At 40.6% G+C, this 23,339-nt stretch overlaps 1 protein-coding gene and 1 long non-coding RNA gene across 4 annotated transcripts in view; both read left to right on the top strand.

The window, feature by feature from the left end:
• LOC114562295 (ecto-NOX disulfide-thiol exchanger 2-like) overlaps positions 1 to 23,339 on the top strand; it is a 196,901-nt gene that overhangs the window by 131,439 nt on the left and 42,123 nt on the right. For both annotated transcript variants that reach the window (XM_028588625.1, XM_028588624.1), the window contains 4 exons: positions 2,217 to 2,372; positions 14,193 to 14,399; positions 18,426 to 18,659; positions 22,172 to 22,384. In XM_028588625.1, coding sequence (XP_028444426.1) covers positions 2,217 to 2,372; positions 14,193 to 14,399; positions 18,426 to 18,659; positions 22,172 to 22,384 — 810 coding nt within the window. The remainder of the gene's footprint in view (positions 1 to 2,216; positions 2,373 to 14,192; positions 14,400 to 18,425; positions 18,660 to 22,171; positions 22,385 to 23,339) is intronic.
• On the top strand, positions 3,468 to 9,395 carry LOC114562298 (uncharacterized). 2 transcript variants are annotated; one of them, XR_003693485.1, is made up of 3 exons: positions 3,468 to 3,546; positions 8,910 to 8,969; positions 9,307 to 9,395. It is a non-coding gene; the product is annotated as an uncharacterized LOC114562298 (long non-coding RNA). The 2 variants fall into 2 exon arrangements; XR_003693484.1 differs by having other exon boundaries at positions 9,304 to 9,391.

Here is a 23,339-nt window from a genome sequence, read left to right as displayed (position 1 = left end):
ACTAATATTAATTAGAATAGGGTAATGGAAAAGATGGGGAGTGCGATGCAGACCGTTGCCAAGGGCAGAGTAGTGCGATGCAGATGTTCTCAGTTCCGGCGCCGAATGTTAGCGAAGTTAGCTAAACTACTGGGCTGGCACTGCTTCCCCGAGTGACGTCCAGTTTGTATGGCACTTTGCCATGCAGAGGAGGATGAACTTATTATCAGGACAAATGCTTTCTATCTCTGTGACTGTGAGCAAATCCGATATTTTCAGATTATGCAAGGACCTAAAAACATGAGACTTAAATGTGAGACAAAACAGTGCTCTGGACTTTACTGTAATTGGGCAAAGGACATGAATAATATAGTATTTTTCTAAATTTTTGGTAAGGTGCATATATGAAGAAACAGATTTGTCCCAAACTGGTGTCACAGTCACAGAAACCTCAACCTCCACAGTAATAAACTGGTGACTCAGAGCCGACTTAGAACATTTTGAACAGGGCACAGCCCTAGTATTCTTATTCATCAATGCTGAACATTTTCCAACCATGCAGCAGTGTTGTAGATTATTGAATTTTCTCAACTTGGAAGCAGCCATTAGTTTCATTTCATTTCAGTATGGGATGAAAATCAACTTGCTAAAGTTATAATATATTTATTAGAGTAAAGTGCAGTAAAGTAAATAGATCTGGTTCCTTTTTTTCTCAGTTACCTCACTCTTTCAGCGTAATGCTGTTGAAAGCTCAGACTCTTACTTACTCTAGTCTTACTTATGGTACGTCCTTATGCTGATTAGACACTCTGAAATTCTAAAATATGAGAGGCAGCTGCCCAACAAAATTAAACCCAGAAGACTAGCTAAAATAACAAAACATGGATTATACAATATATACTGCTATGCAGCAGCCAGCTATTGGTTTTATACCTTATACAGATAAGAATACAATTAACAACAGCTGCGACCACCCCAGACAGATACAGAGATACAGTTTTAATGAGAACAGTACCATCCTGGTATGCTTGGTATAATTGGATCTGATTTTATGGCTGTTTCTCTTTTACTGCTTCTCTTCCTTTGTGTTATCCATCTTCCTCTCCTCCACCTTACAAGAATAAGTAATTCATCGCTCTGCCATCGAAGCAGTGTTTTCAGGATGCCTCCTCTCCCTCTGTCACCTGGCCAAAGATGGATGTCGAGGTCATCAACAGGAGACAGAGAAAGCCAGGCAAGCCAACACAGTATCGCAGCTCTTCCTCTTTATAGTGTTTAGTTCAGCAGCATTGTGTCACTCATAACTTTTTCCATCCCTCCCACTACTCTACTGCATAATCAAACTAGATTTATTTATTATTTCTTTTTTATTATTCTCTGTTGACTCCTCCAGAAAAAGAAAACTTCCATGCCAGTCCTCTTGAGCGAACATTGCATCTGTGTTTTGTTGTGCTTTCAATACAGTTTTGTCTCAGTCAAGTTTGAGTTACTCATGGGGATGAAGTCTGAGTATGCAAAGCATTGCATACACGCACATGTACACAATGACATCCTTTCTCTGCCGCTGTCTGCTGCAGGTGCAGTGGAGACTCATGGGAAGGGGCAATATATTTCCATATCAAAAAAGCTGGGAATGTGTGCAAGAGTAGGAATGTGTGTTTGTGTGTGCCCAGGTGCAGTCTAAATCAGTACCTGTGAATATAGTGTCTCTGTTTTTTTCTCAAATTTCTTTGTGATGTTACAGGTCATCATTCAAAGACTAAAGAGGAGAGGGGGGAGATAGAGCACAAGTGAGAATATGTGTGTGTGTGTGTGTGTGTGTGTGTGTGTGTGTGTGTGTGTGTGTGTGTGTGTGTGTGTGTGTGTGTGTGTGAGTGAGAGAGAGAGAGTGAGAGAGAGAGAGAAAGGATGACAATAAGTAAAAATAGTTTAAATATTCATATTTTTTGTCAGATGATTTATGCATGAGTGGCTGATATATTCAGTTATTTATAAACTGCTTGTGTGTCACCACTGTTGACACAAGTGTTGCTCTGTATTCATGGAGGAAGTACACAATGTAAAGTTGAACATGGAAACAGCCAGTGCTCAAATTATGTCAAAGGATGTCACAGTAAAGGTTAGCTGTGACTGAATAGCAGTTAGGAAGCAAATGTCTTAATGTGTGTCACTGCTTCCCCAGTAGCCGCTGTGTTTCTTGCTACGTATTCTCATCCATGTTTCTCTCCTGACTCCAGATTTTGACCCCAGTCTCGGGCTGATGACTGGCATTACCCCCATAAATCCCATGATGCCTGGCCTGGGCATGGCGCCCCTGCCCCTCTCCCAGGATGCAACAGTTGTCAGGGAGATCATCCACTGCAAGAGCTGCACGCTGTTTCCTCCCAACCCCAGTAAGTCTCATAGTAACTCCTCGCTGTTGTAACAGAAATAAGCAGCACAGAAACACTGCAGGCTGACCCGTCATCAGTGAGCCTGGAGTATGTTTTATTTATTGATGCATTTGTGTGCATTATCTATGACTTCTCTCACACTCGGGCTCTGAATAGGCACCCATGCACCACTCAGACAGATATTGTGTGGCAACAAAGAAGAAGTGAGTATTCTTCCTTAATGTCACCTTTAGTACCTCTATCTAGCAGAGCGTAGCTGATTTGCATTCATCAGGAAGGAGGGGAGGGAGGGAAGGGGGGCTTAAAGTAGGTGTTGAGGTGTGTGTGTGTGTGTGTGTGTGTGTGTGTGTGTGTGTGTGTGTGTGTGTGTGTGTGTGCATACGAGCGTGCAATTGTGTGATGACTGTGAATCTATAATTGGAGGAGTGACCTCTGTGAACACATAACACAGTGCTGCTGTCTTCAATATGTCGGCCAAAGATGTGATGGACTCTGTCCTCCCCTTAGCTCAACTCACCCTTATTGCTGTATCTCTTTTCTAATCTCTCTTCACCTGCTCGCTCTACTGTACCATATACATATATAGCTCTCCCGCTCTTTTCTTTAATATACTGCATCTCCTCTTCTCCCACTTCATGCTTAAATCCACAAAATTACTTGATCACCTTTGAGTCTTCCAGGCTACTACTTATAGGTCTCTGTAAAAGGTCTCTGTCAGGCTCTGACTGTTACAGATGCAGACCTGCCAACCTGTACGCATTTTGCGTAGTAGATACGCATTTTGACATCAAAATACGGTGATACGATTTGTCACTTTAAACTACGCGAAAATCAGGTGACTGCTTTGAGTTCACTTGTTGACGCGCAGTAACCGTCTCAGTCTAACACGTGATGGTAGTAGGCGGCTAAAACCATAGGCTAAAACCATAGACAGTAAAACCTATGGCTAAAACAGCGTAGCAGCCACGAGCATGCTGGAAAAAAAACTAAAGAAGAAGAGTTTGACCAATCACAGTGTTGGGTTCCTTCCTCTAATGTCAAGCGGGGATATCGGCACTGATAGTAAAACGAAAGCATCAAATGCAAGTGTTATTCCTCCATCATTCCCGTTTAGTTTGGTTGGTTTCCCCCATATATCTATGGGTTTCCCCAAGGGAGGACGGTGCTTGCAAAGGTAAACTGATTTGATGTAGAAAAGTGAAATTGTGAAATGAATTAATGTACGTAGCCTACCTGTCAACTTTGGAGAAATATTATTTATATTATTATTAATAAAGCCTTGCATTTGGTATACAAAGTCTTGGATTTCGTTACAAAGGTCTTATATATGTTTTGCCTTTCCTAGGATTAAGTTCATACCGTAACAAAATTAACTTTTACTAATGTAGGCTAATTAAAAACTGACCGGAGCCCGTCACTGGACGCACCGGAGGACCGAGACACAAAGTAAACACGCCTCTCTGACCGGTACCGGGGGGTTAGCGGTTAAACTGAGCGGAGGATGTGCGGAATGTGTCGGTGTATATCGGACCTTGCCGCTTGGCACCTTCAGACAAAGCTCAAGCTAACAGACTAACGGCTTATTAGCTAGCCAAACACCGAGCGGTAACCTCTGCAAAGATTGGCTCTGTGAGCGCATTAATCTGCTCTGTGTGTGTTTTATAACAAACAGAGCGAGCAGCTGCCGGACTATAATACCTATTGATCCGTGCAGGACTTGTGACTGGCAGGTAACTTCAAAGGTTATCTGCTACTGTAGCAGAGCTGCAAGTAAACGCTGAACTGAGCTGTGTGTTTTCAGTGTTAAACACTGCTGCAGGTATTCATGCACGACTGTTGTTGGTGATTTCCAGAGGTGGAAGACTTACTCAGATTATGTATTGCAGTAAAAGTAGACAAAACAGTGTTGTAGAGTTACAAATGACAAGTCCTGCATTCAACATCTTCCCTATGTAATAGTACAAAAGTATTATCAAAATATACTTAAAGTACCAAAAGTAAAAGTGCTCATTATGCAGTGTAATATATTTTATTGGATTATATTATAATCCAATTAATTGTATTTAATATAATTAATGTTTTATTTAATTCAAGTAGCCTACTTGAACATAATTATTTTCTAGGGTTTAAAATGTATACAGATTTGACATTTAATGGCATTTTTTCCACGTGTATGCCGTCGTGTTCATGAACCAGAACTTCGACAATAAATCAGTAAGTTGCTACTCAAAAAAGTTTTTCAAGTTTGGCAGGTCTGCAGATGTATATGTCAAAACACACCCTCACTTTTTCACACACATGCCTGGACAAATGCACATATACAGTATGGACATCTTTACAATGACATGTTTGTGCATCAGGATCTGAAATGAATGATTGCTTGTGGTAACCTGACGCGCCAGATGGTTTGTTACACAGAACCATCTAAGAAGCTGTCACTGGAAACTATTTGGAAAAAGTGCAAGCACAAACAAATACCTGGCAGGTGATTGGATGAACCATCTGTCTATCACGTCCGTTGTTTTTCAACAAACGGTTGCGGCCGTCACATGCACCGAAACCACGCCCGTTGCTGCCAGTAGCTCCTCGCCGGACGCTGATCGGTTCGGTAAGCTGGTAGTTCAGACACAAATGCATTACTTGATAACTGACAAGATGGATTTCCGTGTGATATGTGATCCCGTGATTCTTGAGTAATCTTGTTGTGATATCGGGAGGTGCCGTACAAGGTAAGGCATGTGGCTTGTGACCCATGACAAAATGTATTGGTTTGAAAATCAGGATGGGCAAAAAGTCCCTGCTTTCATAATTAAATTGTTAAATTGCCATTATTACTTATAGCTACAGTACTGTCCCCTGTGGGCCATTATAGGTAATTGGGTTAATCTTTCCACTCTGTTCTGAAGGAATAAAAGGAGAACTTTTCTTGTTATTGCAAAAAGCAAGCAAGCTCGCCGTCTGAACCAGGAGAAAATGTGTTGACCGTACGAAATAGCAGGTCAAGAAAAGTTAAACAGCCAATATTATATAAAACTGAGCAACAGAGGAGTGGAATAGGAACTGAACACCATTCCTATACTGTAGTGGTGTTTCTAAGATGGCTCCCACCGGGGCCATTGCCCTTTCATAAAACGCCACTGCAATGTATTCCAAGATGCAGCGCAAATATATTATTTCGTATTTCAATAGCAGAGCACCAAAATAGGATTAGATGATATGACTCTATATGCTGTGAGAAGATTTCTCTATACCATTCATACTGAAGTTATTTTACCTTTAATGTCTCTGGTTTAATGGGGCCATTGTGGGAAATGTTGCAAAGACATTAATAGGACTGCTTGATGGCATCATAGTATTTTGCATCAATGCGATGGAGTCCCTTGATTTGTCAGGTGTCTAATTTACATCCCCTATTTGGTTATTATCTGTATGGAAACTTATCATCTTACAATATATTCATGTTTTGCAAATAAATACTTTATACATGTATAAATTCAAAGTGGGAAATCTTCCAAATAATTGAAGGTCTTATCGTAAAACTAATTCACAGTCGCTCCTACTCAATCTTCATCCAAGCTTCTTAAAAGCAGGTTTATTTTCAACCAGATATAAACTATGGAACTCTCTTTCTCATTGGCATCAAATGACATTGTGAATAAAGCCCTACAGAACATATTCTAATCACTATTTTCATAATCTTGATTTTTTAGGTCATCATTTCATTTTTCTGTTTGTTTCACCAATATGGTGTTTAAAGAGAAAAAATAACCCCCTGGATGTAAAACATTTCCTTCAAACAGGCGTTCCGTAAATAATTAAATGTGATCCTAGTTCTCTCCCTCTGGGAGGAAACTTTCTTCCTTCCGTTAGATAAAACTGTCTGTCTGGAGGCTTTTTCAAGCCAGTCTTACACGTCAGATAAAGAACACATCAATTTCAACCTAGACTATTAGTGGAAGTTCCTTTCTGCAACCAGCGCGGGAGGATGCCTTTGATACCAAGTTTGTTTGAGTTCAGAGTTCACCCTTAGTATAAAGCATCACTGTCACTTTAATGCAGACAGAAACATTTATCACACACGATAGATAGATATATTAGTGAATGAATATTCCCCCCACACCTTGAGGCCTTTACACGCTACGCTAGTTATCAGAGATGAGCACAGGGATGAAAAACAGTGTACCTTTATACAGAGTTCATTCTAATCCTGAGGCTGAATGAGAAGTCATACCACCCAAGGTTACAACACAAGAACCTGAAATAAACACACATTGTATGACCTAGGGTTACATTCTTTTATTGTATTAGCACTTGGAATTTTCTTTCCTTTTTTGTCGAATTAAAGTTAGCCTTGCTCTTAAAGGTGCAATATGTAATATTGTGTGTAATACTGGCAGCTAGCGGTTAAAATAGTTACTGCACTACCAATTCAAAATACTGGAGAGTCGTCTCCCCCGCCCCCTCCTGCCCAGACTCGAAGTTCACGGGGGTTGCCAGGCTGAGACCGCAGCATTCACAACAATGTAGCTGGACGCTTTTCTCACATAGCCAGACATTACTCCACAGCACAGCGGAGTAGCTAACGTTAGATGCTAGTCTCACATAGCCAGACATTACTCCACAGCACAGCGGAGTAGCTAACGTTAGATGCTAGTCTCACATAGCCAGACATTACTCCACAGCACAGCGGAGTAGCTAACGGTAGATGCTAGTCTCACATAGCCAGACATTACTCCACAGCACAGCCGAGTAGCTAACGTTAGATGCTGGCTATATTGTCAGTCATAAAAGCCCGTGCTCACGTGGAGCTCTGTAACCAACTAACAGACACACTTTTTCGGCTTAAAATTACAGTATGAACCGATAAAAACACAACAACCTCACTGTCCTCTCCACACGCCAGTCAGGCACACTTCCTCGGCTTAGAATTACAATACGAAACGCTAAAAATACCACTACCTTGCCGACGGAACACACTTCATTGGCTTAAAATTACGGCAACAATCGCTAAACACACTGCAAACTCATAATCCCCTCTTTCCGATTTACAGCCCCCCTCTCGTGGCTTAAAATAACTCACCGTTGTCGGCTCCAGCCGCTGAAGAGGCTACACGCTGTAAACAGCCATGGGCTGCCCGGTAACGTTAACAGTTAGCAGAGTTAGCATGGCGGCGTTAGCCAGGACCAGTCGGGATCACTTTACTGGCTATGTCTCAATTGTTTTTGCGAGTAACCAACTCGGTTACTCTAGCTATATAATTCAATGTGAGTACACAAATGTTGAAATGACAAAAAATGCCCATCCCTAGTAGCTGTGATAAATTAGCGTGGAGCTAATGCTTACCGGTTCAGGAGAAAATAAGCCAACTCTGCGTCCTTTTGGGCTCTAAGCTGTCTCCATCTTTCAAATACATCTCCAATATTTACCAGGGGGTTGTTACGTCTCTGGTCACGCAACTGTTAGAAACATGCTGTTTTCTTTTTATTATGTCATGTAGAATCTATCACCGTTGATCCTGTTCGTTTGTTTGCTGCTTTCATGGCTGTACTAACGTTACAGCTGTAGCGCGCTGGGTTTACGTTTTTACAAGTATATCTGGCAACCCGGCCTTCCTGTCAAACTGGGCCGTTGATAACAACACACAGATCAAAACATAAACATAAATTCCGTCACGGAATGTAAATTTCAAAAAGAAAAAATACTGAAATTAGCATTGTTGTCAGAAAAGATAGTATTTCAGTTTAACATGTTTCCTTAATATCTGATGAGGCATTGGTGTAATTTTTGGATTTATTACAGTACAAATATTACATATTGGACCTTTAAGTCTATAAGATTCATGTTACTGAAATATAGTTATTCTCCAATTCAAGCCTTCAGCCTCCGAGTCTTTTTATTGTGTATATGACAAAATACGTAAAGTAAAAGGCCAAGAATCTAAAGAGATTTTAAAAGAAAGAATCATAACAAGAGATTCATACTGTATGCAGATCAGTGGATACAGATTTCATGTACACTGCTAAGGTTAAGGACTCCATCTCCAATGGGCCTCTTATAAACACAAAATGTAAGCACTCATGCTACTTGTAAAGCATTTTGGATAAAAAAGAAAAATCTCTGACTTTAACCCTTCACTCCATCTTCTCTACAACAGCATCTTCACACATCTTTGAGATTCCTGCCACAGTTTCATTCTTGCTCACCTTTCTTTCCTATCATGTCTCGTATTTTTCATTCCCTTCCCTTTATGTCATCTTTAAGGCAAGAAGTGAGCCGTAGACAAGAGTGGGTTGAAAAGTAAGTCTTCAGAGGAAGCCAATTTACTCCCATCATGAAAAAAATACCTTTTTTCCCCCACTATGAAAGGCGTCGCTGTTGCCTTCTACAATAGACCAAGAGGGTGTCAAAAACTGTCCTTTGAACACAATCAGATGACATACCTCAGTAGCAGACATGTTGAGGAGAAAGAAGGGAAAGTGGCAACCAAATAACAGCATTTCAGGCTAGGAATTCAACGCAGCAATTTATTTTAACAGATGGGAAGACATTCACCCAGAACCGAGTGGGTGCCATTGAGGAGATGTCTTGGCTCACTGGTAGGTTTCCTCTGTAATTGAAGCCTCTGGGGTTCTTCTAAGGGGGTCACAGCATGATAAAGCTCAACCACAGGGGACCACGCATGGGGTCACAATAAATATCTGACATGCTCTTTCTTAAAATGTATTTTTTTTTTAAATGAGTATCACAGTTTTTGTATACAGTTTGATGTATGTGTGGGGAACAAAAAAATATAGAACAGGAAGAAAATGGAAAACGTGAATAGAAATATTGCTTTATAGTGTGTTTTTCTCTCTTCATGTACTGTGTGTGATGTTAGAGGTTGATTGTGAGTCAGTGCTCTATTTCCTAAGGTATTTGTTATGTGTCCAGCAGGCAATAGCAGTGAGTGCTTGTATGTGTGATGAGGATAGAGGGCAGCAGGTTGCATATGGCAGCTATCACAGGAAGCAGGAACCCCCCCCAGCTATTCCACCTCAGACATAAACAAGGTAGAGTAATTGCCCATCACAAATTCCTTGAGACCAAAGCGACATCCTCAGTTTGCTTGTTGTGTCCAACCAACAGTCCAATACACAAATATATACAATTTAAGCACATATACCAGTAAAAATTAGAAAAATCACATCACAGTTATTTGGCTTTAATGACTTCAACGACTTTGTTGTTGTTTGACTTGTTTATTAATCATAAACGATTGGACTGCATAAATGCACAAAAGTTGATTTGTCTTGACAGTGATATGAATTATATTATTTATAGTTAATACATTTATATTTGTAAAAGCACACTGTCAATAAGCATCTTCTCCAGTTGCCCCAGTTTTTGTTGCTATACAGGGTTTGGAGAAAAACTTGAAAAAGATTTGATTAAACTTTTCTGTCTCTGTCTTCTTTTTCTTCTTCATGACTCCTATACACCACAAACACAAATCCATCTTGGTCTCTGGCCCTTTAATGCTGAAGACCTACATTTCATTTATTGCTTCAGGGAATTACTTTGTGAGTGTCTTTAATGGTCATCAGTTCCTGCAGCTCTTCTTTTTCCAACACTTTTTCATTGATGTCAGGCTTGTCTGTTTGTAATTACCCTCAAGTAAAAGACCAAAGATGCCCTTCAGAACCATTCTGTCTACGTGCTTACATTTCGAAAAAAGTGCTCAGTATGGATTTCATCCTTCTTTCAAAGCCAAACATTTGGTAATGCAGTCACATCTCTATTGTGTCTGGGGGAAAAAAAATTTAGTTTTTAAAAGCAGGCTTTTGTGAATCAAGGATGTCAGCTAAATGTCAGATTGTTACCTTGTTGTCCTTTTATATTGTCCTCCTCGCTCATCAGCGAACTCTGTCAGGAATTGCAATTTAATGCTGAATCGTGCAATGAAGCGCAGCATGTTTTAGCTGACTGCAAAGTAAATGCCAGGAAACTATCACCTTGGTGCTGTCATAGCGTTGGTGTGTGTGTGTGTGTGTGTCTGTCTTCTGGCTTTGAGTATGCGAGTGAGAGAGCAGCCGTGAGTATGTGCATGTTCCAGTTTTAATGCCATCATCATCGCCAAGGTTAGGGGACAGCGGCATTTGGGCCATGTGCCAGAGCAATCTGTGACATGAGGAGGACAAAGCCATAAAGTACCTTTGAAGTATTTTACCATAACTATGCTACAGGCTCTCAAGCACTAAAGCTACAGGACTGGAAAACGGCTCCTCTTGGGCCCATAATTTAAAATTTCATGTCCAACCTTTTGAATACTGAATGAAAAGTACTCTGTATTTTTTTCTAATTTAGGACATGATTGATGGAAAGTCGTATGATTTAAGCCACAGCTTTATAGCCATGGGAAAGTGGTTTCAGCAGCTCAAAGTGTTCATGAATGAGTCCTACATTTCAGCTCTGCTTGAGGTACTTTTCACATAACTACTGGCTCCAATTTGTACTGTGTGTTGGACAGCAAATATCATTATATTTTTGATGGCTGCTAAGGTCAGGATATTATTTCCAGTGTTATATTATGCCTACTACATTTGGCTACAATTTATTTGAATATTTACATAAGGGGCATTTGGTCAGGTTCCTTTCATAGCTGTAGGTCAGTTCACTGACCCAGACTATAATAACCACTGCTCTTTCTTTACATTTTTTTTTTTTTTTTTTTTTACTTTGGACCACTCCTCAGTTGCGAGTTTATTAGGCACACCTTGCTAAAACTACTGCAGTCTAATACAATACCCTGCAATAAATTATATCTTCAAGATGGTTATAATGTAAATTTTTGTTGAAATTGTTTTAGAGAGGTGTTAATTCAACTTGATGGTAATGTTTGAGTTTGCAGTTTGTGCTGCTGTTGAATTGTGTAATACTGAAAGTTTTTTTCTAATATTATATAACCATAGTAACACCAAACTTGAGTTATGCTTTATACCATCTTTTCTAGGTTAGATAACAGTGCTAACATTAAAGCCCAGACGGTTTAGCACCAATCAATTTCCTAGTTTCCCTTGTGCAGACTCAACGAGTCACTCATATCATCCATGGAAAGCCGGATCTTCCTGAGATTAGATCAGTCAACATTTATCTTTGTTCAGTCAGTAATGTCCTTCATGCTTCAAACCATCGACACAAAAGGATCAACCTCTCTCCGGCCAGATGGATTTGATTTTCATGCTAGGGATGGCGTGATGTGATTATTTCTGTAATATGAAAATTATTCAAGCATATTGTTCCATGTCATCCCTTATCATGCTATATTTCCAACATTGTATGGTCATAGAGAAATCTTTCCACTACTCTACATCTCATCCTTGCCCTTTAATGGGTAGCATACTTTATTGAACCGCTGGCTCGTTATTGCAGTGAGCAGGGACTTGGTTGTGTTGATAATTGGCCTTCTTTCTGGGGCTTACCTGCTGAGAGGTTAGCCTTCGCCCTACTGGAACAGACACTGCAATATTGTCTAGGAATATAGACAGGTGTTTGTGTCAAGACGTTTGACAATAGGGACTTAGCACTCCACAGGTTGCAGGTGATTAGAGATGATTGGCTGCTGGGTTTCTAATACCATAAATGCATATTTGGAGTCCACTAGCTTAGTTAATAGCCAGCCAGGGTATTCCTTACAGTGCACACTTCCAGACTGACATTGCAATGAGGCGGGGAATTTTCCAGTCGCCTCCTCTGGGTGGCCTCCGTGCCTGCGTCAGTTTCCAACGGGATGTCGGGAGCTATGGTGTCCTTTCGAAGAGACTTGGCGGGATCCTGGAGTGCCAGTGCCATTCAAGTGGAGACTCTTTTCTATATGCTGATCTGATGGCCACATTCTGCTTTATAATGAATCATGCACAAGTTGAAGGAGCTGATGGGATTACATTTCACTGGAATTGTACCTTGTGTGTTGTACATCGTCCTTTGAATTTAAGTGACAGATAAAAATTGATTGACTGATTGTTTTACAACATTGAGACTGTCTCCCTCCCCCACCATATTACTCATACGTTGTCTTTACCTGGATCACCACCCCACACCATTGCATGCACAGGTCACCAAACCGTTCCACTAATAATGTAACTATTACAGCCTATACAATGTTCTTCTCTCAAATAATATGCAGTCATTTAAAGCTTTAGTTCTTAACTTTTTGATATTAATAATGAACGTCTGTTACATTCAAGCCATTGCCAAATGAGATGCTACAACGCTAATTAAGACCATCAGCTCCACACAACTCTGTATGTATTTCTTAGTATGGCAATGTTCAGAAGATTGTGGCGTCCAGTGACATTCCTGCGCAGAAACTCGAATGAAAATAATTAACTCTTCTGAAGAGTCCATCATGTTTTTTTAATCCTCCATGTCCTCCTTGCATACTAGCAACTGCGTAGAGGAGGGTTTGTAACATTTTGTTGTCAGGCCTGCTGCGTGCCCGTACTAAAAGTCTTTGCCGCAAGAATTTTAGCTAAATCTAGAAAACTTGACCATATTACGCCAGTTTTACCTTTCCTTCATTGGCTCCTTACCCATGTCAGATCAGACTTTAAGGTGCTTCTGATGACCACAAAATTCTAAGAAAACGACGTTGTGTGGCTCAGTTCCTATTTGTTTGGCGGCACCTTAAAGTTCCCTTACATCCTTCTAGATTCATGTCTTTATTATATCTATTTTTGTTTATTCTTTATAGTCAACATCTATTGCATGTGTTTCTGTCCGTCCTGAGAGAGGGATCCCTCCTCAGTTCTTCTTCCTGGTTTCTTCCATTTGTTTTTTTGCCATAAGAGGATTTCTTTTTTTTTTCTTTTCTTATCAAGGGTGTAAGAAGGACAGAGGATGTGGTATGCTGTGTTTAAAGCCCCGTCAGGCAAATTTGTGATTTATGATATTGGGCTATGTAAATAAAATTGACTTGAATGTCTATGGCCACTTTTTAGTTTAGTTTGGTTTTCTTGGTTTCTCACATCAGATTTCTCTGCCTCAAATCATGTCATTAGAAGGTAGGAAAAGATGTGGAACTAAATTAGTACTTTCAGAGAAAGAATTTTCATCATCCAGTTTTCATTTGTATAATGTGGTTTAAATATAGAGTCATTTTAAAGCACTCAGTTTGATGCATTTAATGGCCATGTTACAGTGTTACTGTATATATAATGAACACGTGTTCCGGACTGGCTGAGGGAGAGAAGAGACATATTCATGATTACCTTTGGTGTTTCAGCCTCATACTAAAAGTTTTTATATGTTTTCATGAGTCTTTTTCCCTTTTGAACCCAGCTATGTTAGGGATTACATTGAACTAGAAAAGGCAAACAAGTGCTCGCTGCTAAAAGTTTGCGCTTGAAACATTGAAGCAGTTAAAACAATACAGACTGTAAGCACTACATTTTTTATGTGTTGCTGGTTCAATTGATGGAAGCAAAATTTCAAATCATCACATCTTTGAAGGCAGATTGTCGACCTCATGAAATACAGGCCAACGAGAAAATAATTGACTTATTGGAAAGCACTGCTAAGCAAACCCAGCCCACTCAGCTGGACTGAATCTATACAGTATGGCATTACTCAGAATAACCCTGAAATATCCTCATGTATTCCAATATCTTTCATTATTAAAACTGATGTTGTAGCTTCAATAATTAAGTGCCAGTCAATCAACTATAATCTGAATTCTTTTGATGAATTTTCTGCTACATTTATGCTGTGTGAGGCTGGGACTACAGTTTCACCTTCAATTGAAATAATATTGTCTCTTGTCTTTCTTTCTCCATGTTTGACAGACCTTCCGCCTCCGGCCACAAGGGAACGCCCTCCTGGGTGTAAGACGGTATTTGTCGGTGGTTTGCCTGAGAACGCAACTGAGCAGCTCATCGTGGAGGTCTTTGGACAGTGTGGGGATATTGCTGCTATCAGAAGGAGCAAGAAAAACTTCTGCCATATCCGATTTGCTGAAGAGTTTACTGTGGACAAGGCTCTCCTCCTCTCTGGTAAAATATCTTCACTCTAAAACCAGTGGCCCCAGTTTCTAAGTACTCACGTAATGAGGTAAATCATGGTATATTTGATTATGTCTTTTTAGAGAAGGAAAGTTTTTCATCTGGTTAGCCATCTGCACACATATATAGTTTGTTGCTTTTATGCCCAATCCTCACTGCTGTGTAACGGAAACCCCAGCAAACGTCCAACCTTGTTTTTAGGTATGTATTGGTTTACGTTTGCGTTTAAAGGTCAGAGGATAACCGCTTTCTTTCTTACCCCCCTGGACAATATTAAATCTGTAGGGACCGCTTGTATTGTCAGTCCACTGCTATCAGTGCCCCAGCACTCCTTCACCTCCTTCACCTCAGGTGGAGGAAGAATGATGAGCTGTTAACCTTTACTCTGATGGAAATGAAAGGGCTAATATCCATCATTCAGCACTACAATTCTCCAGCCTCACACATTCTCTCGGGACCATTTGACAGATGGATAAATACAGTAGATAGGTGGATGGATGGACAGATAGATGGAAAGTTCGCGGCACTCTATACAAACTGTTTGGAAGTGAACAACACTTAATAAGTAGTTGAGTCATAAGACTAAATTAATGGACTCCAGCTATTATAGTCGGTCAGTCATCAGTCATTACTTTTTTTTTTTTTTTTTATAAATAAGCACATTTATCATTAGACCCACATCAAGATGTTGGGTCTGGGAACTCACCATTGACAGGGCTCAATCCGAGGGGTGGGATAAATGGTTGTCTTTCAAATTCCCTCTGCACACAATAGGATAGCGCTACAACCAGGCAGAGCAACAAAGAAGGTAGCGAAGCTGATTGATAGATTCAACTTTAAGCTTTTGCCGCATTCCGAACACATCTTCCTTTTTTAAGAATGATTTCAGTGCCGTTCTTTGTTCTTGTGCCATTTCTTTTTGCGAGGTGTGCATGTGTGTAACTTTTAGGAGCTGGGTTTATACTTTACTTAAAGGGCCCTATTTTAATTATCTGAAACGCAAGTATCAAACGTGAAACGCAAGTAGCTTTGTGGGCGGATCTTTGGCGCTGTTGCTATTATTTACTTTTTATTATACTGGCGGGATAAATGACTCTTTCGCCCGATGCAAATCTAAAATGGGTTGGTCTGAAGTAGCTAGGTGTGGTTTGGGCGTAACGTGCAATAAACCAATCAGAGCGTCATCTCACATTCCCTTTAAGAGCAGGTGCGCTTGTTCCATGGCGGATTGCTATTCTGACGGCGGATTTGCCTGGCGCACGCCAGCGGGAGCTGTCCGGGATGCGGCAAAGTAATAAATGCCCGTTTTGCCTGGGTGGCGATGTTGCTGCGGCCTCTCGGGCGCCTCTCCTCAAGCCGGGAGAGGAATGCTGCAGCCATGGAGCGTGGACCTCCTAACGCACCACCTGCTGCTGTTGTGCCCCTTCCCCCCCCCCACTCCATCTCCGTCGACCCTCTCCACCTCTAATATATTCCTCATTTATGTCATCAACACATCCATGATTCATGAAAATGTTGTGTAAAACATAACAAGCCACAAAGAATGCTGCGACTTTTTGAGGACTGTACTGTAAAGTGCCTCCTGACCGATCCAAACACCTAAAGCACATTTTCAGTAATATTTTTCTTTGTAATTATGTATGGTTTGCAAAAATGGGAACTGCTGCGTCCGTGTAGATGAGAGAAGCAAAGTGTATGCACGTTGTGCACACGCTACATTATGGCCAAGCATGCGCCCCTAAAATAGCATCTGAATAACGCGCCACTGACTTTAGACCAGGTTTTTCCTGGTCTGTGGCGGAATTGTTTTCTGAAACTGCAAAATAGCACCAAGGAATGTTTGCGCCTGAACACGCCTCCTCTTTTCGCTGAACCGCCCCGGGAGCGCAAATACATTCCCTAATTTACCAATGTGTGTCTGTGGAGGGAAAAGTCTGCTGTGCGTCGGGTGCAAAATAGGAATGATTCATGCGTCAGTGTACAAAGGCAATTGCACTGAGTGCAAGATAGGGCCCAAAGTGTTAATGACCAACCTGCTGTAGCTAGCCAATTAAACCTATTGTTACTACCACCGAAGCACTTAACAGATGTATCATATGTGATCAGGCCATCTCATGCTTTAATTATATTCCCCACAGTAACTGTGTTTATTTTCTTCCATTTACTCTGGGAAACAGAGCGACGGTGCACTAGGCATAGAACTCGAGTTACATCCAGTTTAACACTAATTCACCTTGTCTCGTTAGAGAAAATGAGACTGCTCTTGTGTAATTGCTGTATGTACATTCTTTTATTTTCTATTATGGAGAACAGCATTTGCAATGAGCAGAAGTTTCACAGCGAAGATGGGTTTGCTGGATGTGTTATTGAGAAGGAGACGACTCCTAAACAATCTCCATCAGAAACTTGAAGGAGGTGTTTCTGTGACAGCTAACTTACTGACATACTTACCAGGCCTTTCTGTTATTTTTCTACAGCCCTCTCCTAGCCCTTTTCCACCTGGCTTTATATGTTCAATAAATAGAGTCATAAAGGCTTGGCATAAGCAGAATCCTTTTGCTCAAGTTGAAACTTGCATGGATCCATCTTCACCCCAATTTGTCCAGAGCGGTTTCTACAGCTTCTAAAATTTGTATTGCTTTCAGTCTGAACACACCGTTTAATATTGAGTAATAACTGTTTCTCGCCCTACAACCACAGAGGCATGCAGTCAGAATCACAGTCATTCTGCAGCCAGTAAATCCCTGATGTCAAAGTATAACATATCAGTTACTAAGAGTTAGTTAGTTTTTACTAGACTTCTGGCCTTTTTTATTATATGATTTTATCTCCATCTAGCAGCTTCTCCTGCACAGGTGCCTTAAATCTCTCTGTGTGAATTGCAGACCATATTTTCCGTCTTCACAAAGCTAATTTAAAAGACCAGCCACTGCAATAACACCCTCTGCATTATTTAATGCGTGTGTGTGTATGTGTGATTGTGTGTGTGTGTCTGTGTGTGATTTCATCTACCTCTTCTCTACGGTAAGACTGGAGATATATATTTGCCAGATGACAGACCTGTGTAGCTTTGTCATAAATACTACTTTCCGTAACACTCTGCCTTCTTCTCCTGAAACCCTTACACTCACAGCAGCCTCGACACACTGAGGTCTCCCTTTATGAAATATTAAAGCAAACCGAGAACCTTAAGCAGGGAGAGCAGACTCGAGAAACAACCCCAAACTCACACTCATATCTTTCTTCTGCTCACACCAATGTACAACTTTATCTCAACTTTCCCCCGAAGAGAGTGTACGTTCAGTTTTTGGAGGAAAGGTTGGCCAAGGGCTTTCTGAGCTTGCTCTTCTAGTATGTGAGTTCACGCTGTACTGTAAACACCCCATCCTCTCACAGATCATTCAGACCAATCAGTTAACAAAACGAGTGTGATCGCTCTTCACACCCACACTCAGGCAATGGAATCTGGCTTTGAGTGTCAGGTGGGAGGCAGTGAGGTGATCCAGGTCTATCGCTGTAATTAGTGTTTCACACTCGTGGACATACATAATTAATATCTCAAGTGACTCTCTCAGCTTTTCTCTGTCTACGTATTGGCCTATACACCTGGAGTCTAGCTGCAGTAACAGGACAAATGGTGAACAAAGAGGATGTATAGATCAGGTTGTTCCTTTCAATCTGAAGGAAAATGAGGACAATATGATCAATATAACCTTGTCAAATACACATTTGTTTACATGCGTGCTTCTGTGTGTGTGTGTGTGTGTAAATGTAACCTTTTGTCTTTCTGTTTGCTTGTTATTCTGTCTGTGCCTATCTCTGTCTATTTACTGTACATCTGAATCTGAGTAGGTGTTGATAAAAATTGATATGTCACCCCTGTTGCCACACTCATCCAATCAATAAAATGTCTCAGCTATCTTCCATGTCCTGTTTTCTCTCTATCTCTACAGTACATCTTTTCCCCAAACCTCAACTTTTTCTTAGTGCTCTAAAAACCTCTCTTCCTCTCCACAGGTTACCGTATTCGTTTGGGCTCCAGCACAGACAAAAAAGACACTGGCCGTCTCCACGTGGACTTTGCCCAGGCCAGAGACGACCTCTACGAGTGGGAGTGTCGCCAGCGCATGTTGGCCAGAGAGGAGAGGCACCGGCGCAAGGTAGAGGAGGATCGCCTCCGGCCGCCCTCCCCTCCTCCCATCGTCCACTACTCAGAGCACGAGTGCAGCGAGCTGGGAGACAAGATCAAAGGTTGGTCAATGGTAGACAAATACGTCAGTCAGTCAATCTAGATAAATTAAGAGGGTGAATGGTATAAATATTATACCTGATAAACATTAGCATGTTTGCATTATCATTGTAAGCATGTTAGCATGCGGAGATCACCATTTAGCTCAAACCGCTGCTGTGCCTATGTACAGACTCACAGAGCCACTAGCATGGCTGTAGATTCTGTCTACACAAAAAGTGTTTTAGCCGTGTTTTTCCAGTATCTGTCTCATGCGCGTCTGACGGGACAGTTCAGGCTTCTGTTTTAAACAATCCAGCTGTCTAAACCCATCTGTTGAATTCTTATTACGTGTCTAACAACAGTGATTGTGTATTTGGCCGTGTAGAGCGCTGTCAAAATGCAGATGACCTACACTCAATACTGTGGATGAATGCATCTTGTGTAGATGGAGCACTGGGCTGCTGCTCTGCTAACCTGATGCCTGACTTTTCGTATAATCAACTAATCCATTAAGCTATAACTAGAGTAACTTAAATATTAACACTTAATATATACCAGTTCAAAATGTCACCTGGTGCAGAAAATTCCAATATAGGCTATAAAGGAAGGGATGAAAATGTGTTTAAGTTGATTCTAACTTTATTTCGAGCCAGCAGAGGCAGTAATCTAAACATCACATTATATTGAGTGTTCCTTTTAGTGTCTGCAGACTTTTTATCATTTGAGTGTCTTACACTTCTGCATCCTACTGAGAATTTAAAGTGACTTGATACCTTTTAATCATATTCCTTGACTGCAAGGAGCTGTACTTTAATTTGAAATATTGAAATGCCTTGTGTGGTTGAGTATAGTTTACATCAGTGTTTGGAGCACATTTACGTAGAGGGTGGGTAGATGCCTTGCCTTTTTATTCATATCTGCTAATTGACCACTTAACAACCACCATTCTCACCTATATGTCAGATTTTTGAAGGAAAGGTCAATGCTTTTCATTTTCTAGTCATTGGACCAACTGTTATGTGATTGTTCCATTCACATTATATTTTGGAATCTGAATAAAGAAAAAAAAGCATGGCAGAACAAAATTAATTGAGAAAAGTCAGTGGATGATTTCACAGGAAAATTACATTTCATTTTTGCTGAAATGCAGCACCATTTACTGGGATGTTTCACAGATTTAGTCTTTTTCTTACAGCTGTTCACCGAGCTTCTTTGGGGTTGTTTAGTCAATGGCACACGCAGCAATATAGTATCTCGTAAAATTGTTATGTTCTGGATCTTTTTCTGCAAGATTATTGTCACTATCTCATCTCTTTCTCTTCAGAATAGCTCTGACTTATGCATAAAAGGAAAAATGTTGAGAAACAATGAAGCAAGTTTTGTAATGGGGTATTTATTTCTGATAAACCAAGGTAATACATTCTTAATTTGTGTATTTATGCTCGGTAATGCCTGAGCTTAAGGCCCATTAAGTGAAAATCTAAATCTATGTGGCCTCTGGCCATTGTCAGTGATCGAATGCCACTAATATTCCTCCAGATTGTCTATTAATAATACCGCTGCAGGGAGCCATGTATTATGGGACTAGAGTCTGCCTATAAACAAACAGGAACACCTCAGGGATTCATGAGATAACACCTTGATATCTGTTGCTGTGATAGATCATCATTAATGCATGCCATCTGTCTGTGTGAGTGTGTGTGTGTGTGTGTGTGTGTGTGTGTGTGTGTGTTAGAGCTTAGATCGGACCCAAAAAATCAAGCCCGACCCTACCCGAGCCCGTGCACGTTGTGTCCAAGCCCGGCCCGACACATTAACTGGAATTATGCCCGACCCCGATTTAAACCCAACTTTTTTTTTAATACGTGGGCCATTATAACTGACGTTCTCAACTACAATTCCGAGTTGTTTGAACGAAGAAAGACGAGAAAGACGCAAGAAAGACAAAGCATGTAAACTGTGTTGTTTGTTTATTCAGAATGGAATGGATCCAAATAAAGAAACGTAAGACCCTATCTCCCTCAGCCGAATAGTGTGGGTAACAGATCAAGGCAGCAACATAATCAAAGCCCTGGAACAATATAGGAGACTTTCTTGTCTCGATCACCTAATTAATACTGTCCTTCACCACAGTCAGCATGCTGACGCACTGGCCGACAACAGCGCTGCAGATGGGGGAGACACAATGTAGCACAGTTTACCTCACACTCAAGTCAGTGAAGGACACATACCCAGAGCTACGGGAGAAGCTGCAGAGGCATAGCTTTTTCCCCACCGAATAAGGCTAATAAAGTAATGATTAAAAAAAACCAAATCCTTGATCAAGGGCCTGGCCTGGCCCGGCCCGATCATAGCGGTGTAAAATATTGGCCCAGCCTCCCCAAAAACCTCCCCAGCTACTCAATCTGTAAAGATGCTAAGTAATGTTTATGTGTGTACATGATGCATTTGCACCCCTCTTTGTGTATGTGTGTGTGTGTGTGTGTGTGTGTGTTGTGGAGGTCTAAGGCACTGTGTTGTATACTGACTGATCTGTGCGTGGGAGCGTGTTCTCTCCAATGCTCCTCTGACTTGTAAGCAGCCCAGCGAGGCAGCAGAGGACAGGACAATCACACTGGAATAACAATAATAGAAATCAATAAAGTATCCTGACATCATCTGATTATTCACCAGACAAAGAAGGAGTACTGCTAAACAACCGGAGCTTTGTAAACAGCAGCTATATAAACCTGTGCTCAACTTTTCTGTAGACATTTGGCAAGGGTTGTTTACCAAAGATATTTATAGGAGCTGATTGATTTCACCCTGACACTGTTCTTCTTATTTAACCTCCTGATCTTTTATGTTCAGTGTATAGATGTGATATTTTTTCTCTTCAATCTTTATTTAATCTGCTCTGTTCCTTTTATCCCGAAATGACAGCAAGTTCTTGAAGTTATTTTCATCTCATCATCTTCATGTCCTCATTCTTTCTTCTCAGACACTCCTGCATGAGACCTCGAGACAACTCAGCATACAACACGAATAGATGTTGTCGAGCCAGCTTGTACAAATATGAAAATAACACACAAACATTAATTAAATTAAATGTCAGCAGCTGAGATGATTTTTACTACTTGCCTTATTTTGTGAAATAATTTTGTTGTGTGTACATTGTGAAATATGTTCCTTATTTGGGTTGTTGTTGAACTTGTTGCCTCCTGCATGTCTCTGATCTTCAAATGGTTCCAGAGTAAATTTGGCCAGGCAGCTTTTGCTCTTTACTTCTGTCCCTTTCTGACCAAACTAAACTTTAGTTTAGTTAGTTGGCAGGGGCTGTTATGTTATTGTACTTCTGTGGTATTGATTTTTACCACTTTTTGTTTTCTCTTTTCCACACTTCAAATGACAGTTTGTGAAGGCAGCACTTTATATATAGACTCGTTTCCCTTTCACTATTGCCCAGATGACAATGTCAATATACTGAGGGAAATGTTCTAATATTGACCCAGACTCTTGCTCTCTCCACCTCGTCTCCTCCCTTCTTCCCCAGATGACAGTAAGTTTCCTGAAGCAGTGCGTGTGCTCTCGACCTGGCTGGAACGAGGTGAAGTCAACCGCAGGAACGCCAACAACTTTTACTCCATGATCCAGTCATCTAACAGCCACATCCGCCGGCTGATGAGCGAGAAGAGTCAGCATGAGAAGGAGGTGGAGGAGGCCAAAGACAAGTTCAAAACCGCAATGGTCACCATATTGACTCAATGTGAGTCCTCTCACACAGTGCATGCATATGTAGTTTCAGGATAGCACAGGTCAGAAGCTTCATGTTTATCGTACAATTCATTCACCATACTTGTATAATCTACCTTTGTAGAACATGTATTATATCTCAAATGTTTTTTAACTTTTCACATATTTAAATGTAACGCAGCATAGACAGGACAATGCAACTCATATTCCCATTCCCAAACAATTCATTTTCTTTAAACAAAAAAAAGCTTTCTTAGTAAACCTTGTAAAACTTAGAAAAAAGGTATCATGAAAACAGCGGTACATATACAGTATTTTATGAATAATATAGATACTGTATATATAAAAAATATATAAAACACAGATGAATATAAATGAAATGAAATTTGGATAAAGGGATTTTTAAGAAGTGATTTCAAAGTCACACGTATTTTTGTTTAAATCAATCTAAAACTCACAGTTCAGTGTCCAGGTAAGAAGGCAAGAATGGTTGTTTTGGGTGAACAGCTTCACAGCTATATTTATTACTCAGCAGGAGACCGGTTGTCCAGTCATGAGTACTGGGAGTTCCAATTTTCAAACTGTGTTAAAAAAAAAGGAGCAAATAATTTAAAATCGAACCTCAAAAAAGAACCTAATTTCTGTCCCTCAACTATTGCAACTATTTGATATTTCAGTATCTCCAATCTAACTCCAGAAATATGACTTGCTTGCTAAGCACCATTTGTACTCTATATTTAGAAATGTTGCTTTTGTTCCTACTTGACTCGTGATGAAGGCAAAATTGTGTCTTAACATAGAAACAGGAAATGACCAGTGGGTTTACAGGTTAAGGAGCATGTGGGCTGATTGAGTGTGTCCCATTCAATCACTCATACTGTACATGCACTCTGTAACCAATTTATCCTATGTCACAGCCCCCGGAGAATAGCGCACCATCCTACAGAATTTACCATTCAGTTATTGCT

The sequence above is a fragment of the Perca flavescens genome, chromosome 10 (assembly GCF_004354835.1).
Source record: "Perca flavescens isolate YP-PL-M2 chromosome 10, PFLA_1.0, whole genome shotgun sequence".
NCBI lineage: Eukaryota > Metazoa > Chordata > Actinopteri > Perciformes > Percidae > Perca > Perca flavescens.
This window is presented reverse-complemented; position numbering and strand designations above follow the sequence as displayed.